The sequence below is a fragment of the Martes martes genome, assembly GCF_963455335.1.
Source record: "Martes martes genome assembly, chromosome: 1".
Taxonomy (NCBI): domain Eukaryota; kingdom Metazoa; phylum Chordata; class Mammalia; order Carnivora; family Mustelidae; genus Martes; species Martes martes.
This window is the reverse complement of record NC_137888.1, coordinates 205,608,016-205,627,076: the sequence shown is the minus strand read 5'-3', so window position 1 is coordinate 205,627,076 and position 19,061 is coordinate 205,608,016. Positions and strand designations below refer to the sequence as shown.

The 19,061-nt window shown below is 39.1% G+C and overlaps 2 protein-coding genes across 2 annotated transcripts in view; both read right to left on the bottom strand.

The window, feature by feature from the left end:
* Positions 1-19,061, bottom strand: part of LOC308340084 (olfactory receptor-like protein OLF4) — a gene marked incomplete at both ends in the record, with an annotated part of 133,927 nt that overhangs the window by 19,455 nt on the left and 95,411 nt on the right. The gene's annotated exons all lie outside the window — the stretch shown is intronic.
* On the bottom strand, positions 12,207-13,148 carry LOC308340181 (olfactory receptor 7A17-like; the record flags this gene model as incomplete). The annotated part of the gene is made up of 1 exon (XM_080799360.1): positions 12,207-13,148. Exon 1 carries the CDS (start codon positions 13,137-13,139, stop codon positions 12,207-12,209), a length of 933 nt encoding a protein of 310 aa, XP_080655486.1. The 5' UTR covers positions 13,140-13,148.

Here is a 19,061-nt window from a genome sequence, read left to right as displayed (position 1 = left end):
TCAAACAGTTCACATAATTTCATTCAACTTCTAAGTAAAAGAATAACTTACATATAGAAATATAGTAATAAGGTCATAAATTGGCCCTACTGCCACATACAACACCATTGATGAACCTTAGACACACAATTTAAAGATTCATTCCTGTCCATAGACGCATGAGGAACCCAGCAGAGATCAAAAATGCTTCCCAGTATATAATGTCATTTGATTGTAAAGGTATTATTGATGAGGAGAAGAAAGGCAAGAGAAATGTAGGTAAAAGTCAATCTCCTTACAAACTGAAGCCCCTGATGAATTCCTCAGACATTCAGAGAGTGACACCACCTCAGGAACATATGGCTGCCTTAATGGTGATGTTTCATTACAGACTAACAGCAACCTTATATTGACAATAGCCAGACCTCTAAGGTCCTGTAAACCTCATATTCAGCATACAGAGATTCCTTAGAAACTTACATTATCTCTACCCCCTGCCTCCTTCCACAAACTCAAAGTATAGAATCAATCACTTTTCACAATCCCAGTGGAACTTTCCCTGTCTTCAGGTACTGTCCCCATGCTATAATAAAAGCATCCCTTTGCAACAAAACTGTCTCAAGAATTCTTTCTTGACCATTGCCTTTGGTCACCCCACATCAGTATGATATCCCATTTGACAAGGACAGCCTGTTATACAGCAAAAGCTGACTGACACAGTAGTCTAAGCAAAGAGACATGAGGCAATTAGAACATGTACTTGTTGAGGTTAAAGATCTGTACTCGAGGAACTACAGAACACTCCTAAAAGAAATTGAAGAAGACACAAAAAGATGGAAGACCATTCCATGCTCTTGGATGGGAAGAATAAACATCGTTAAAATGTCTATACTGCCCAGAGCAATCTATACTTTTAATGCCATTCCAATCAAAATTCCACCAGTATTTTTCAAAGAGCTGGAGCAAATAATACTAAAATTTGTATGGAATCAGAAGAGACCCCGAATTGCTAAGGAAATGTTGAAAAACAAAAATAAAACTGGTGGCATCACGTTACCTGATTTCAAGCTTTACTACAAAGCTGTGATCACCAAGACAGCATGGTACTGGCATAAAAACAGACACAGGGACAAGTGGAACAGAGTAGAGAGCCCAGATATGGACCCTCAACTCTATGGTCAAATAATCTTTGACAAAACAGGAAAAAATATCCAGTGGAAAAAAGACAGTCTCTTCAATAAATGGTGCTGGGAAAACTGGACAGCTATATGGAGAAGAATGAAACTTGACCATTCTCTTACACCGTACACAAAGATAAACTCGAAATGGATAAAAGACCTCAACGTGAGACAGGAATCCATCAGAATCCTCGAGGAGAACATAGGGAGTAACCTCTTTGATATCAGCCATAGCAACTTCTTTCAAGATATGTCTCCAAAGGCGAAGGAAATAAAGGCAAAGATGAACTTCTGGGACTTCATCAAGATAAAAAGCTTCTGCATAGCAAAAGAAACAGTCATCAAAACAAAGAGGCAACCCACAGAATGGGAGAAGATATTTGCAAATGACAGTACAGATAAAAGGTTGATATCCAGGATCTATAAAGTACTCCTCAAACTCAACACACACAAAACAGATAATCATATCAAAAAATGGGCAGAAGATATGAACAGACACTTCTCCAATGAAGACATACAAATGGCTACCAGACACATGAAAAAATGTTCATCATCACTAGCCATCAGGGAGATTCAAATCAAAACCACATTGAGATACCACCTTACACCAGTTAGAATGGCCAAAATTAGCAAGACAGGAAACAACGTGTGTTGGAGAGGATGTGGAGAAAGGGGAACCCTCTTCCACTGTTGGTGGGAATGCAAACTGGTGCAGCCACTTTGGAGAACAGTGTGGAGATTCCTCAGGAAATTAAAAATAGAGCTTCCCTATGACCCTGAAATTGCACTGCTGGGTATTTACCCCAAAGATACAGATGTAGTGAAAAGAAGGGCCATCTGTACCCCAATGTTTATAGCAGCAATGGCCACGGTCGCCAAACTGTGGAAAGAACCAAGATGCCCTTCAACGGATGAATGGATAAGGAAGATGTGGTCCATATACACTATGGAGTATTATGCCTCCATCAGAAAGGACGAATACCCAACTTTTGTAGCAACATGGACAGGACTGGAAGAGATTATGTTGAGTGAAATAAGTCAAGCAGAGAAAGTCAAGTATCATATGGTTTCACTTATTGGTGGAGCATGACAAATAATATAGAGGACAAGGGTAGATGGAGAGGAGAAGGGAGTTGAGGGAAATTGGAAGGGGAGGTGAACCATGAGAGACTATGGACTCTGAAAAACAACCTGAGGGTTTTGAAGGGGCGGGGTGGGAGGGTGGGGGAACCAGGTGGTGGGTATTAGGGAGGGCACAGATTGCATGGAGCACTGGGTGTGGTGAAAAAACAATGAATACTGTTACGCTGAAAATAAATAAAAAATTAAAAAAAAAAAAGAACATGTACTTGTTTTTATTTGTGGCACCTAATCTGAAAAGGGGGAGAGAAGTCATGATCTTTCTGTTGTTCAAGTTTATTTCCGGTGACTTTATGACCCAGTGATTATATGTGGCTTCCTTTTGGGTCATTGGCACAGTTTTAAGGACAAACGTGTTGGTTCAGAAGAACTAGTGATCCTGAACCACACAACCAGCAGGACATCCAGTTCATCTGTGAAGCATCTTCTGATCAAGCAGGTGGAAGAGAGTTCTGACCAAGAAGGAGTTACAAAATGGATAATGTTGATACTATTGATTCATCATCCCTTAGCGTTTGTGACAAATACTAGGAAAAGGGAGTTATTTTGTGTAACAATAGAGAAAGTCATATTAGCAGGTAACACTGGATGTTTTCAAGTAGAAATAGGAAGATGGTGGATGATAAAACATAGAAGACTTTAAACAACTCTTCACCTCAATGAATAAATCTCCTCAGTTGTGGACATCAGTCTTCCATGCTTCAATAAATAGAAGCACAGCATGAACCAATGAGAATGAAGACACTTCGGTCCAAAACCTATGGGATACAGCCAAGGCGGTCCTAAGGGGGAAATACATAGCCATCCAAGCCTCCCTCAAAAAAATTGAAAAATCCAGAATACACCAACTGCCTCTACACCTTAAAGAACTGGAGAATCAACAACAAATTAAGCCAAATCCACACACAAGAAGGGACATAAGATTAGAGCAGAGATTAATGAGATAGAAACTAGAGATACAATACAATGCATCAATGAAAGTAGAAGTTGGTTTTTTGAAAGAATCAATAAGATCGATAAACCATTGGCCACACTAATCCAAAAGAAAAGAGAGAAAGCCCAAATTAATACAATTATGAATGAAAAGGGAGAGATCACAACTAACACCAAGGAAATAGAAACAATAATCAGAAGTTATTATCAACAGTTATATGCCAATAAGCTAAGCAACCTACATGAAATGGATGCATTCCTGGAAAACTATAAACTCCCAAAATTGAATCAGGAAAAAATTGACAACCTGAATAGACTGATATCTAGTAAGGAGATAGAAGCAGTGAGCAAAAACCTCCCAAAAAACAAGAGTCCAGGACCTGACGGATTCCCTGGGGAATTCTATCAAACTTTCAATGAAGAAATAACACCTATTCTCCTGAAGCTGTTTCAAAAAATTGAAGCAGAAGGAAAACTTCCAGACTCTTTTTATGAAGCCAGCATTACCCTGATCCCCAAACCAGGCAAAGACCCTACCAAAAAAGAGAATTTCAGACCAATATCCCTGATGAATATGGAGGCTAAGATTCTCAACAAGATCCTAGCAAACAGGATCCAACAGCACATTAAAAAGATTATCCACCATGGCCAGGTGGGATTCATCCCAAGGTTACAAGGATGGTTCCACATTCGCAAATCAATCAATGTGATAGAACAAATCAATAAGAGAAGAGAGAAGAACCATATGGTCCTCTCAATTGATGCAGAAAAAGCATTTGACAACATCCAGCATCCGTTCCTGATTAAAATGCTTCAAAGTATAGGGATAGAGGGAACATTCCTGAACTTCATCAAATCTATCTATGAAAGACCCACAGCAAATATCATCCTCAATGAGAAAAAGCTCACAGCCTTCCCGTTGGGAACAGGAACACAACAAGGATGCCCACTCTCACCACTCTTGTTCAACATAGTATTAGAAGTCCTAGCAACAGCAATCAGACAACAAAGAGAAATAAAATGTATCCAAATTGGCAAGGAAGAACTCTCTCACCACTCTTGTTCAACATAGTATTAGAAGTCCTAGCAACAGCAATCAGACAACAAAGAGAAATAAAATGTATCCAAATTGGCAAGGAAGAACTCTCTCTCTCAAACTCTCTCTCTTTGCAGATGACATGATACTTTATATGGAAAACCCAAAAGACTCCACCTCCAAACTACTAGAACTCATACAGCAATTCAGTAATGTGGCAGGATACAGAAGAAATGTACAGAAGTCAGTTGTTTTCTTATACACTAACAAGGAAAATACAGAAAGGGACATTAGAGAATCGATTCCATTTACTATAGCACCAAGAACCATAAGATACCTGGGAATAAACCTAACCAAAGAGGTAAAGGATCTGTACTCGAGGAACTCCAGAACACACATGAAAGAAATTGAAGAAGACACAAAAAGATGGAAAGCCATTCCATGCTCATGGATTGGAAGAATAAACATTTTAAAACGTCTATACTGCATAGAGCAATCTACCCTTTCAAGCCATTCCGATCAAAATTCCACCAGCATTTGAATCTCCCTGATGGCTAGTGATGATGAACATTTTTTCATGTGTCTGGTAGCCATCTGTATGTCTTCATTGGAGAAGTGTCTGTTCATATCTTCTGCCCATTTTTTAATATGATTATCTGTTTTGTGTGTGTTGAGTTTGAGGAGTTCTTTATAGATCCTGGATATCAACCTTTTATCTGTACTGTCATTTGCAAATATCTTCTCCCATTCCGTGGGTTGCCTCTTTGTTTTGATGACTGTTTCTTTTGCTGTGCAGAAGCTTTTTATCTTGATGAAGTCCCAGAAGTTCATCTTTGCCTTTGTTTCCTTCGCCTTTGGAGACATATCTTGAAAGAAGTTGCTGTGGCTGATATCAAAGAGGTTACTGCCTATGTTCTCCTCGAGGATTCTGATGGATTCCTGTCTCACGTTGAGGTCTTTTATCCATTTCGAGTTTATCTTTGTGTATGGTGTAAGAGAATGGTCAAGTTTCATTCTTCTCCATATAGCTGTCCAGTTTTCCCAGCACCATTTATTGAAGAGACTGTCTTTTTTCCACTGGATATTTTTTCCTGTTTTGTCAAAGATTATTTGACCATAGAGTTGAGGGTCCATATCTGGGCTCTCTACTCTGTTCCACTGGTCCATGTGTCTGTTTTTATGCCAGTACCATGCTGTCTTGGTGATCACAGCTTTGTAGTAAAGCTTGAAATCAGGTAACGTGATGCCGCCAGATTTATTTTTGTTTTTCAACATTTCCTTAGCAATTCGGGGTCTCTTCTGATTCCATACAAATTTTAGTATTATTTGCTCCAGCTCTTTGAAAAATACTGGTGGAATTTTGATTGGAATGGCATTAAAAGTATAGATTGCTCTGGGCAGTATAGACATTTTAACGATGTTGAGATACCACCTTACACCAGTTAGAATGGCCAAAATTAGCAAGACAGGAAACAACGTGTGTTGGAGAGGATGTGGAGAGAGGGGAACCCTCTTACACTGTTGGTGGGAATGCAAAATGGTGCAGCCACTTTGGAGAACAGTGTGGAGATTCCTCAGGAAATTAAAAATAGAGCTTCCCTATGACCCTGCAATTGCACTCCTGGGTATTTACCCCAAAGATACAAATGGAGTGAAAAGAAGGGCCATCTGTACCCCAATGTTTATAGCAGCAATGGCCACGGTCGCCAAACTGTGGAAAGAACCAAGATGCCCTTCAACGGATGAATGGATAAGGAAGATGTGGTCCATATACACTATGGAGTATTATGCCTCCATCAGAAAGGACGAATACCCAACTTTTGTAGCAACATGGACAGGACTGGAAGAGATTATGCTGAGTGAAATAAGTCAAACAGAGAGAGTCAAGTATCATATGGTTTCACTTATTTGTGGAGCATAACAAATAATATAGAGGACAAGGGTAGATGGAGAGGAGAAGGGAGTTGAGGGAAATTGGAAGGGGAGGTGAACCATGAGAGACTACAGACTCTGAAAAACAATCTGAGGGTTTTGAAGGGGCGGGGGGTGGGAGGTTGGGGGAACCAGGTGGTGGGTATTAGGGAAGGCACAGATTGCATGGAGCACTGGGTGTGGTGAAAAAACAATGAATACTGTTGTGCTGAAAATAAATTAAAAAAAAAAAATTCCACCAGCATTTTCCAAAGAGCTGGAACAAACAATCCTAAAATTTGTATGGAATCAGAAGAGACCTCGAATTGCTAAGGAAATGTTGAACAAGGAAAACAAAACTGGAGGCATCACGTTACCTGATTTCAAGCTTTAGAACAAAGCTGTGATCACCAAGACAGCATGGTACTGGCATAAAAACAGACACAGACCAGTGGAACAGAGTAGAGAGCCCAGATATGGACCTCAACTCTATGGTCAACTAATCTTCGACAAAGCAGGAAAAAAAAATACAGTGGAAAAAGGACAGTCTCTTCAATAAATGGTGCTGGAAAATGGGACAGCTATATGTAGAAGAATGAAACTCGACCATTCTCTTACACCATACACAAAGATAAACTCAAAATGGATAAAAGACCTCAACGTGAGACAGGAATACATCAGAATCATAAAGGAGAACATAGATGTGTAAGTTTTAAAAGAAGCTTAGACGGGGCGCCTGGGTGGCTCAGTGGACTAAAGCCTCTGCCTTCAGCTCAGGTCATGATCCCAGGGTCATGGGATAGAGCCCCGCATCGGGCTCTCTGCTCAGTGGGAGCCTGCTTCCCTTCCTCTCTCTGCCTGCCTCTCTGCCTACTTGTGATCTCTCTGTCACATAAATAAATAAAATCTTTAAGAAAAAAAAAGAAGCTTAGAACTTATGGAACAAACTTATGAGTGGAGGAATAAATTAGGTATGGAGCTGTTTCAAGCAACAGTCTGAAACACTGTGACAATCTAAAGCTAACTGGAGGTTTAAATAGTATAAATGTAATGACATCAATGCAGATCACTAATTGAAGAATTAAGGTGCTAAAGACTTGGAAACAGGGGTGCCTGGCTGATTCAGTCAGTGGAGAGTATGGTTCCTGATTTTGGGCTTGTGAGTTTGACTCCCACATTGGGCATACAGATTACTTTTGAAAAACATAAGATTAGAAATAAAAGAATATAACAAAACAGTGGGTAGGAAGCATTATCTAAAGAGATGCTTTCATCTCATATATAGATATATTACTTCATACTTGTTTAGGAAGGTGAATGTTGGTCAAACGTTAAAAAAAGAATACCTTCCAAATGATGGCTGCAGATGAAATGACTTTGAGAAATAGATCTAATCACAAAAGGCCAAAAGGTCGAATAAGGAATAATAAAAATGTGAACACAGGTTGAAAATATGTATAAAAGGTGATTTATTGCTTCAAATGTTGCAGAAGAACTTTCTACATGTAAACAAGCAAGAGGGAGAGAAAATATGACCAAATAAGAGATTTGAGCACACAAAATGTATTAACTTTCCTACTACCCTCAAATACATCTACACATACGTAAGGAACTGAAGGTCAAATAGCAAAGTTGATGGGAAAACTCCAATTCCTATGTTTGAGGAAAAAATGCAATCAACAACAGGAATATAAACACTCCAAACCCACCAAACAGAAGAGCAGAACTGGCACAGACAATTTGCAATACAGAAAGCAAATGTCTTAGAAATTCACAAATGTACTCATCCTCACCATTAAGGAAATAATCACAATGTAAATCTTTTTTAGTATATTCCTTTCATATATTAAATTAAAAACCATTGATTGGAATACCCAGCATGAAAAAGGACATGTGAAATGTGTGTCTCATGATCAATTGGTCTGGATCTTTTTCATCAATATGGGAATATCCTCAAATTTTTCCTGGATTGAGAGAATAAAAAGAATGCCCTCCCTTGACTGCATATGCCTCCTGGCTAATATCCTATATCTCTATTCCCCATAATCGCAAAAAATCTCAGGTTTTCTACTTTTATAGGAACCACTTTCTGCCACCCATCACTGCTCTTCCTTTAGCACTAGTTAATCTTCAGCAATCTATCCTGCATGGTTGATTTCAACGTTTACTTTTCTTTCTAGGATCTTAAGTAAATATATTCAGTAGTTAATCAAACAAGCAAGAACCACAATGATGTCCCAGTGCTGGGCGAGGCTGGACTGGCTCAGGTGCTGTCAGGTAATTGTTCTCAACCTTCTACTCTTTATCACACTTTCCTGCACTACCTGCTGGGTTTTCAGACTTGTCTGCATAGGGTCTGTCTGTGGAAGCCCAAATTCCTCCCTCAATGGTTGATGATGGACACTGAAGCTTTGTTCTCAAACAATACAGCAGGAGTCTCCTAACCAGACTTAGAACCCCAGAAGAAATACCTGTGTCCCTCTCAGCCCAAGGTTGTACCCGCTCAAGAACAACAGGAGAAGAGATATTTATGGTTTTTTATATGTTCTTCAGGCACATTTCCATCAAGTTACTCCAACCCCCTAGCACATCATCCCCCATGGGGCATTGCTCTGCACAAATGGGAATTTCTTTCCTATAGTTTCCTTTCCCAAGAGATCAATATATGAGTTAGATGAATCCAGTTATTACTCTTCCCTGAACTCACCTGCCCCCCACAGAGCTAACCTAATTCCTTATCCCAGCCCTGAGTTAAAGATTTCTCCAGATCTAAGAATGAAGAGTTTTTCTTTACTGGGCTCCTTGGGTCTCCCAAATACTGACTCGAGGTGGGACACAGCACTGATATCTCCAGAAGATTGCTATTCCCCCTCTCAGCAAGGTGAAGAACTGTATTCCATTGCAATAAAAGCATTAATACTATAGTCTTCAACTTCCATGACACTTTTGCTAAAGCATTTAATGGTTCAGTGCTTTAACATAAATTAAGAGCTGTTGTTTCACTGGGTGTGGTACATAAACAATGAATCTTGGAACACTGAAAAATAAAATAAGATAAAATTTTTAAAAAGAGCTATTGTTTCATCTTAATATATAAAGTTTTTGGTAATTGTGGAAAGAACCAAGACGCCCTTCAACGGACGAATGGATAAGGAAGATATGGTCCATATATACTATGGAATATTATGCCTCCATCAGACAGGATGAATACCCAACTTTTGTAGCAACATGGACAGGACTAGAAGAGATTATGCTGAGTGAAATAAGTCAAACAGAGAAAGTCAATTATCATATGGTTTCGCTTATTTGTGGAGCATAAGAAATAACACAGAGGACATGGGGAGATAGAGAGGAGAAGGGAGTTGGGGGAAATTGGAGGGGGAAATGAACCATGAGAGACTATGGACTCTAAAAAACCATCTGAGGGTTTTGGAGGGGCGGGGGTTATGAGGTTGTGTGAGCCTGGTGGTGGGTATTATGGAGGGCACATATTTCATGGATTACTGGGTGTGGTGCATAAACAATGAATTCTGGAACACTGAAAATAAATTTTAAAAAATAAATAAAAATTTAAGAAAAAGATATATATTTAAGTATAGAGCTTGAGGTTCACCAGACGAAAAGAATTCTGGGGATGAATGGTGGTGCCAGCTCACAACAATGTGAAAGTATTTCATCCCACTGAGCTGTGCACCTAAAAATAGTTAAGGGGCACTTTGGTGGATCAATTAGTCCAGCCTCTGACTCCTGATCTCAGCTCAGGTCTTGATATTGTCAGGGTCATGAGTTCAAGCCCCACAGTGGGCTTTGAGCTGGGCATGGAGCCTACTTAAAAATAAAATAAAATACTCTAAGTTGGCTAATTGAATTTAAATTAAATTAAATAATTAAAAATATAAAGAATGGTTGAGGTGGATGAAAGAGGTCATTGGGATTGAGGAGCATGTTTGCCTTGTTGAGTACAGGCTGATATATGGAAGTGTTGAATCACTAAATTGTACACCTGAAAGTAATAATTTGTTGTATGTTAACTAAATGCAATTTAAATAAAAACTTGACAAAAAAGAATTTACATTTCTTAATGAGTGCTGAGAAATGTATAGAATTATTGAATCATTATATTGTCCCCTGAAAATAATAAAACACTGTATACTAATTATAGTTCAATAAAAAAATTTTAAATAAAAATGCATTTTTAAAAATGCATTGTAAAAAGATTAGCCATGTTTGTCCAAGTGGAACTAAGGTAATCACAATAGTCCTCCAAATGTTGATGAGGGAGACAAAAGAGTTGGTGTCAGAGAGACTTTGAAAATGTTGCCCTGTTGGCTCTGAAGGTGGAGGAAGAGCCAGGAGCCCAGGAATGCGGATGACCAGCAAGAAAGACTGGAATTGGATAGGAAACAGATTCTCCCTTGGGCCTCTAGAAGGAGCTCAACCCTGCAGACATCTTGCTATTAGCCCAGTGAGACTCCTTCCAAGCTTCTGACTCCAGAACTATAAGAGCATGCATGTGTTTGTTTTAAGCAACTAGTGTGGAACTATTTTACAGCAGCAGAAAGAATCTCATATTGACATAGTCATAAAATTATTTGAGGGAACTGACTTTAAGCCTCATAATTAATTCACTCATCAGTTTCCTTTGGTTAAGGGCAATTTATATTACAAACCCACAGGAGGTAGAAATTAAAACCAGAACTGCCCTATTATCCAGGGATCCCACTATTGGGTATTTATTCAAGGAAAACAGATCCTCATATTTGTAGTCTTTCTGACACTAAAAACATATGAATTCAATCTATTTATTCAAATTTGTCTTTCCATGTAGACTCCACTAGGACATAATTTTGTTGATTAGTATTTGCAAGTAGTGACAGTAGGCACTCTGAACACCTAGATGAATAATAAAATACAACAAGGAGACTAGTTTTAAAACACAGTAGCATGTTTGTAGAGGAAGTGCCTGATATTAAGCTTTTGATTTCTGAGCCATCCATTTCGGGAACAACCATGTTGAATAAACATATTGTCAGGTGTGTGACTATCATCAGATAAGCACTCAGGCTGCCTCAGCCATGAAGTACCTCTTCAGAAAGTCCTGGGTAACCTGGATACTGAAACATGAATGATCTGCCATTGCATTTCTGTACCAGAATTTCACTTTTATATTTTAAACTGGTCAATAAAGAGAAAACCTAGGGATCCCTAACCATTCATGGACCCCCTAATTCTGGCCTTTCTCTCTCTTGCAATGAATCTCTGCCTCCCAGACCTTTCTGCCTCTGCCCTCCAAGAGCTGTAATAGACCTGGTTTTGTTAGAGTTCTCCAACGGGTTTTGCTGAGGTGCATATTACAATCACATTAAGAACCCAAAGACTGGTGCAGCTACAGCAGAGACTCTGGTCAGGGATGCATTTGTGGGAATGTCCACAAGCACACGGATGCAGGGCAGTGCCTGGGCTTTCCTAGCCTAAGCATCCCTGTAGGGAGCCTGAGACTTAAACAGAACAATGTTAGGGACCACATTCTCAAGAAGAGGCATGAAGGCATATATATAAAAAGATTGACAGAGTCAAAGGAGAACTGTGGTTTTATATTCTTCTCTACAATAAAGTCATGTGAAGAACTTAGTGGCCAATGTAGTGTTTTCCATATGAGGAAGACAACTCATGATTATTCTTTTGGGAAACCTAGAGAAAATTTATGTGGCATGATATAAGTCATTTGAAATGAAATTTGTTTGAAGAAATCCAATTTGCTCCTTGAGAGATGCAGAAATTTCTTGGCATTTGTGATCCAAGTTTGGAAAACCCCTGGAATGTATGAAAAAATCATATAAAGCAGAGGATTAATAAAGTGAGTTACTTAAATGTGTGGAAAAGTTGAATTCAAACTAATGGAAATTCCAAGAAATGAATAGAAGGAGCAATTCTATTTCCCCACTCTGGTCAAAGAATAGCAGGTCCTCACTCTGGGACTGTGAACCTTGCAATCATGGGCACTTCTTCAGTGCCAGGATGATTGGTTCTTACATCACTGGAACCCCAAAAATGCTTTTCAGAGCCCTCTTTATGTCTTTGTTTCTCAGGCTGTAGATGAAGGGGTTCAGCATGGGTGTGACCACAGTGTACATCACCGAGGCTACTGCACTTGAGTGGAAGCTCTGGGGAGCAGCAGAGCTAAGGTACACTCCTAAGATTGTACAATAAAATAAGGAAACAACTGCAAGGTGAGATGCACAGGTGGAAAATGCTTTATACTTGCCTTGAGCTGATGAGATACGAAGTATGGAGGAAATGATCTTAGAATAAGAGTAAATAATACCAACGAGGGGACCACCAGCCAGCAGCACAGCAGCAAAATACATCATCATGTCATTAAGTAAGGTGCTGGAACAGGCAATTCGGACTACCTGATTGATCTCACAGAAAAAGTGGGAGACTTCCACCTCTCTGCAGAAAGACAACCACAACACCATTAAACTTTGTAATAAGGAATTCAGGGCACTCATCATCCAAGACACCAGAACCAGCAGTACACAGTAGGTGGGTTTCATGATGACTGTGTAGTGCAGGGGGTGACAGATGGCCACAAACCGGTCATAGGCCATCACAGTCAGGAGAAAATCATCCAATCCAGTGAAGAGTAGGAAAAAGTATATCTGAGTGACACAGCCTCCATAGGTTATGACTTGGCTCTGAGTCTGGATGTTCTGCAGCATCTTGGGGACTGTAGTGGAGGTGAAACAGATGTCTACAAAGGACAAGTTGGCGAGGAAGAAGTACATGGGGGTATGGAGGTGGGAGTCTGAACTGACAGCCAGGATGATGAGCAGGTTTCCAAATACGGTGATCATGTACATGGAAAGGAAAAGTCCAAATATGAGGTGCTGCAGTTCTGGATCTTCTGATAAGCCCAGAAGAAGAAATCCTGAAATTTGTGTATCATTTCCCAGTTCCATGTGGTGGAGGTGACTATCATGGAATAAAAAATAACATGACTGATTTTCTCAATAATGAGCATTACAAATATCATTTAAATTCTACAATTTTTATTTTACATTCAAATGTGAATATCCATATACATTTTTTTGTATAGAACCTATCCCCTCTCAGGAACCTGCATGCCAGCTCTGAATAAGAATGTGAATCCCATACATGGCCATTTCCCCAAGAACTCATGTATTCTATACTTTTAATGAGAAATTCTGTCACACATTTGAGGTATAAACTTGAGTAGTCACTAATCTCCAGGCAAAGAGCATAGGTGTCAAGAAACAAAAATATGCACCATTCAGTGATGGAGAACATAAGCAGATAAATATCAGATAAAATATCAGAAGGTGACAGGTGCAATGAAGAAAAAGTTGGCAAAAAGAAAGGAGTGCATGGAGGTGTTATTTTTTTAGTGGTTGCTCAGGTAATAGCACACGTTTAAATAGAGGCCTCAAGGAAGAGACAGCAGGACCTAGGGGAGGAAAGACAGTAGAAGAGTAGGGCACCTCCTTTCATCTGGTCCCTTGAATTTAGCTAGATAACTATAAAATCATTCTGAACGCCTGTGAATTCAACCTTAGTTGTAAGAAAAAATTGCTGGAATTCTACAAACAGAAAAGTGAACACTTTTTTGCAAGGCAGGAGGCACAGAGAAGTGAATCTTGGGGATACTCAGAAGATAAACAGCAGGGGAGGGAGCCTCTGTAAGCTGGCTACCTGAAAGTGATATGGCCCTGACACACAAAATCGGAACTTTCAGAAATCTCCTCCAGTGAGAGACATCCCTGCCTGAGAGGTGCTCAGGTGGCAAAATGGGGCAGAATCCTAGGTGAGACAGTGTGGCCCCAGGATCCTCTGGGTCACAGAAAGAATGGGAGTGCCTGAGCAGACAGAGTTCTCAAGCTTTGGAGCAGGAAACTGGTGAGGGTCAGCGAACCTGGGAGGGGCCTCTCATTTTTGTTCATCATAAACCATGAAGAAGGGCTCAACAAGTGACCACTCTCCATGTGGGAACCCTGAAAAGAGCAGATTTGCAGCTACCTTCCCCTCCACCTTCCCCCAGGAGGGTCAGCAAGGGTGTACTCACAACCGGGCAGCTGCTCTCCATGCAGGAGTCCTGCAAAGGGTAGAAACAGGGCAATCCACCACTGTCCCAAGGGAAGATCTGTGCGGGTGCACACAACAGTTTCACACACACAAAAGGGAAGACTGCTTATCCCTGAGGGTTTACTGAAGAGAGGGTGCAAAAGTTTTTCAGCACCAAGGCTAGAGGCCATTTTTTTTTATTTCTTTTCAGTGTAACAGAATTCATTGTTTATGCACCACACCCAGTGCTCCATGCAATACGTGCCCTCTATAATACCCACCACCTGGCTCCCCCGACCTCCCACCCTATATTCACCTTCTAAAGAGGAACAGAGAGGCTTCAGGGAACAAAAGCCGCATAGAGCAACCAGAAGCAGCTTACAATGAGCCAGGCTCCCAGGCAAGGGGTGCTGCAACTTCACTCAAAGACACCTGAGAATCACCGCCACATGCCCCTCCCCTAGAAGACCACTGAAACAACAGCCAAACGCCAAATTTACATAACACAGAAGATTGCAGAACTCCAGGGGTAGAGGAAATTAATACATAGAATTCAAGGATTTTTTTTTCCCTCGATTGTTTATCTTTCACTTCAAAATTTCCTTTTCTTTTTATCCTTTTTTCCTTTACAACTAGTTCCTTTGTTTATCAATTCTTTCTTTTTAAGATTTGTTAACTTTAATTTTCTACATTTATATTTTATATATTCTTCAACTTTTGCTTCCTTTCATGGAATTCAATTTTATTTCTGTATGTATATAAGTTTTGCTTTGTTTACATTTTAGGGTTTAGTGTCTTCTAACAAACAGACCAAAATACATTCAGGACCCAGTGGATCACCCTGTTTTGTGCACCTGTGAAATTATATTCTCTCTTCCCACCCCCTTGTTTTCTCTTTCTTTTTTTTGTTTTGTTTTGTTTTGTTTTTGTTGGGGGGGTTGTTTTTTGTATGTTTGTTTTGTTTTGTTTTGTTGTTCTTGTTTCTTTCTTTTTCTTTTCCTTTTTTTTTTTGTTTCTGACCTCTTTATATTTGTCTAGTGTGTATTTCTCTTTGGTTGTGGTTGGTATTTTTTATTTTCTTCTCTTGCCCATCCATTCTTCTCTGGGGAAAATGACTAGAAGGAGGAATTCACAAGAAAAGAAGAACCAGAGGTAATAATCTCTGCCACAGATTTAATCAATATGGATATAAGTAAAATGTCAGAGCTGGATTCAGGATAATAATAATAAAGTTATTAGCTGGGTTTGAAGAAAAGCATAAAAGACACTAGAGAATCCCTTAGTGCAGAAATGAAATCTAATCAGGCTGAAATTAAAAATGCCCTGAGATGCAGTCAAAACTGGATACTCTAAAGGCTAGGTTAAATGAGGCAGAAGAAAGGGTGAAATAGAAGATGAGATAGAAATGAAGGAGGCTGAGGAGAAGAGAAAAAAACAACTAATGGACCATGAGGGGAGACTTTGAGAAATCAGCAATACCATGAAGTGGAACAATATTAGAATTAATGGGTCTCTGAAGAAGAAAAAAGAGAGAGGGGGGCAAAAGGTATATTTGAGCAAATCATAGCCGAGAACTTAGCTAATCTAAGGAAGGAAACAAGCATTCAAGTCCAAGAGGTAGAAAGGACCCCTCCCAAAATAAAAAATAAAAAGATCAACACCCGGACATATAATAGTGAAGCTTGCAATTTTCAGAGATGAAGAGAAAATCCTGAAAGCAGCTCAAGACAGCTTCTTAACCAACAGGGGTAGAAATATTAGGCTGGGAACAGACCTATCCAGAGAGACCTGGAATGCCAAAAAGGTCTGGCCTGATATATTCAGGGTATTAAATGAGAAAAACATGTAACCAAGAATTCTTTATCCAGGAAGGCTGTCATTCAGAATGCAAGGAGAGATAAAGAGCTTCCAGGACAGACGGAATCTTTTTTTTTTTTTCCCAGTATTCCAAAATTCATTGTTTATATACCACACCCAGTACTCCACGCAATACATGCCATCCTTAATACCCACGACCAGGCTTATCCATCCCTCCACTCCCCTCCCCTCTAAAACCCTCAGTTTGTTTCTCAGAGAAGGACAGACAGAATCTTGAAGAATATGTGACCACTAAGTGAACCCTGCAAGAAATATTAAGGGAGATCCTGTTAGTGAAGGGAGAGCACAAAAGTAACATAAACAAGAAAGAAACAGAGACAGTCTACAGAAACAAAGACTTTCCAGGTAACACAACGGCACTTATTTCCTGTCTTTCAATAATTGCTCTGAATGTGAATGGGCTAAGTGCTCCAATCAAATGGTATCAGATTGGATAAAAAAGCAAGACTCATCCATATGCTGTCTACAAGAGAAGGATTTGAGACCTAAAGACACATCCATATTGAAAGCAAGGGGATGTAGAACAATTTATCATGTTAATTGACCTCAAAACAAAGCTGGGATAGCAATCCTCATATCAGACAAATTAGATTTTAAACCAGAGACTCTATGAAGCAATGAAGAGGGACACTATATCATACTTAAAAGGTATATACAACAATAAGATATAAATATTTATGCTTCTAAACTGGGAGCAGCAAATTATATAAACCAGTTAATAACCAAATAAAAGAAACACAATGATAATAATAAAAGAATAGTAGGGGACTTCAACACCCCACTCACAGTAATGGAGAAATAATCTAAGCAGAAGATTTACAAGCAAACTAGGGCTTTGAATGACACACTGGACCAGATGGACTTCACAGATACATACAGAACATTCCATCCAAAAGCAAGAGAATACACATTCTTCTCAAGTGCGCATGATATATTCTCCAGAATGGATCACATACCAGGTCATGAATCAGGTCTCAATTTACACCAAAAGACTGATATTATTCCCTCCATATTCACATAGGACAATGCTTTGAAACTAGAAATCAATCACAAGAGGAAATGTGGAAGGAACTCAAACATTCGGAGGTTAAAGAGCAGTATGAAGAATGAATGGGTCAACCAGAAAATTAAAGAAGAATTTTAAAAATTCAGAAGCAAATGAAAATAAAAACAAATGTTCAAAACCTATGGAATACAGCAGAGACAGTCCTAAGAAGTACAATGCACAGATGTAGTGAAAAGAAGAACCATCTGTACCCCAATGTTCATAGCAACAATGGCCACAGTCGCCAAACTGTGGAAAGAACCAAGATGCTCTTCAATGGATGAATGGATAAGGAAGATGTGTTCCACATACACTTTGGAGTATTATGCCTCCATCGGAAAGGATGAATACCCAACTTTTGTAGCAACATGGACGGGACTGGAAGAGATTATGCTGAGTGAAATAAGTCAAGCAGAGAAAGTCAATTATCATATGGTTTCACTTATTTGTGGAGCATAACAAATAACATGGAGGACAAGGGGAGATGGAGAGGAGAAGGGAGTTGGGGGAAATTGGAGGGGAAGATGAACCATGAGAGACTATGGGCTCTGAAAAACAATCTGAGGGTTTTGGGGGGGGTGGGAGTTGGGTGAGCCTGGTGGTGGGTATTATGGAGGGCACCTATTGCATGGAACACTGGGTGTAGTACATAAACAATGAATTCTGGTACACTGAAAAGAAATTTTAAAAATAAATTTAAAAAAATTTTTAAAAAGAAGTATAATGCAATACAAGCCTTTCTAAAATAAATTAGAAAAGTCCCAAATACACAAGCACACCTTATACCTAAAGGAGATGGAAAACAAATAGCTGATTGAGTCTAAACCAAGGAGAAGAGAAATAATAAGGATTAGAGCAGAAATCAATGAAATAGAAACAAAAAAAGTAGAACAGATCAATAAAACTAAGAGATGGTTCTATGAAAGAATTTATAAAATAGATAAGCCCCTAGCCGTACTTATCAAGAAGAAGAGAAAGGACCCAAACAAACAAAATCATGAATGAAAAAGGATCACAACCAACACCAAGGAAATACAAACAACTTTAAGAAAATATTATAGGCAACTATATGTCAATAAATCAGGTAATCTGGAAGAAGTGGATGTATTCCTGGGACTTATAAACTACCTAAACTAAAATACGAAGAAATAGATAACCTCAACAGACCCAATAATCAGAAGGGAAATTGAAGCAATAATCAAAAATCTCATGAGAAACATGAATTCAAGGCCGTCTGGCTTCCCAAGGGAATTCTACCAAACATTTAAAGAAGAAATGATACCTATTCTTCTAAAGCTGTTTCAAAAAATGGAAATGAAAGGAAAATTTCCAAACTTGTTCTACAAGGCCAGCATTACCTTGATCCCAAAACCAAAGACCTCATAGTAAAGGAGAATTATGGACCAATATCCTTGATGAACATGGATGCCAAAATTCTTAACAAGACACTAGCCAGTAGGGTCCAATGGTATGTTAAAAGGATTATTCATCAGGAAAAAGTGTGATTTATTTCTGAGCTTCAAGGGTGGTTCAACATTTCCAAATCAATCAACATGATACATCACATTAATAAAAGAAAGAATGGAAACGTGATCCTCGCAATTTTTTTAAGAAAAAATATTTGACAAAATATAACATCCCTTCTTGATTAAACCTCTTCACAGTGTAGGGATAGAGGGAACATACCTTTATATCATAAAAGCCATCTATGAAGAGCTCACAGAAAATATTATTCTCAATGGGGAAGACTGAAAGCTTTTCCTTTAAGGTCAGAAACAAGATAAGGATCCCCACTCTCCACATTATTGTCCAAAATAGTATGAGAAATCCTAGCCTCAGCAATCAGACAACAAAAAGAAATAAAATGTATTCAAATTGG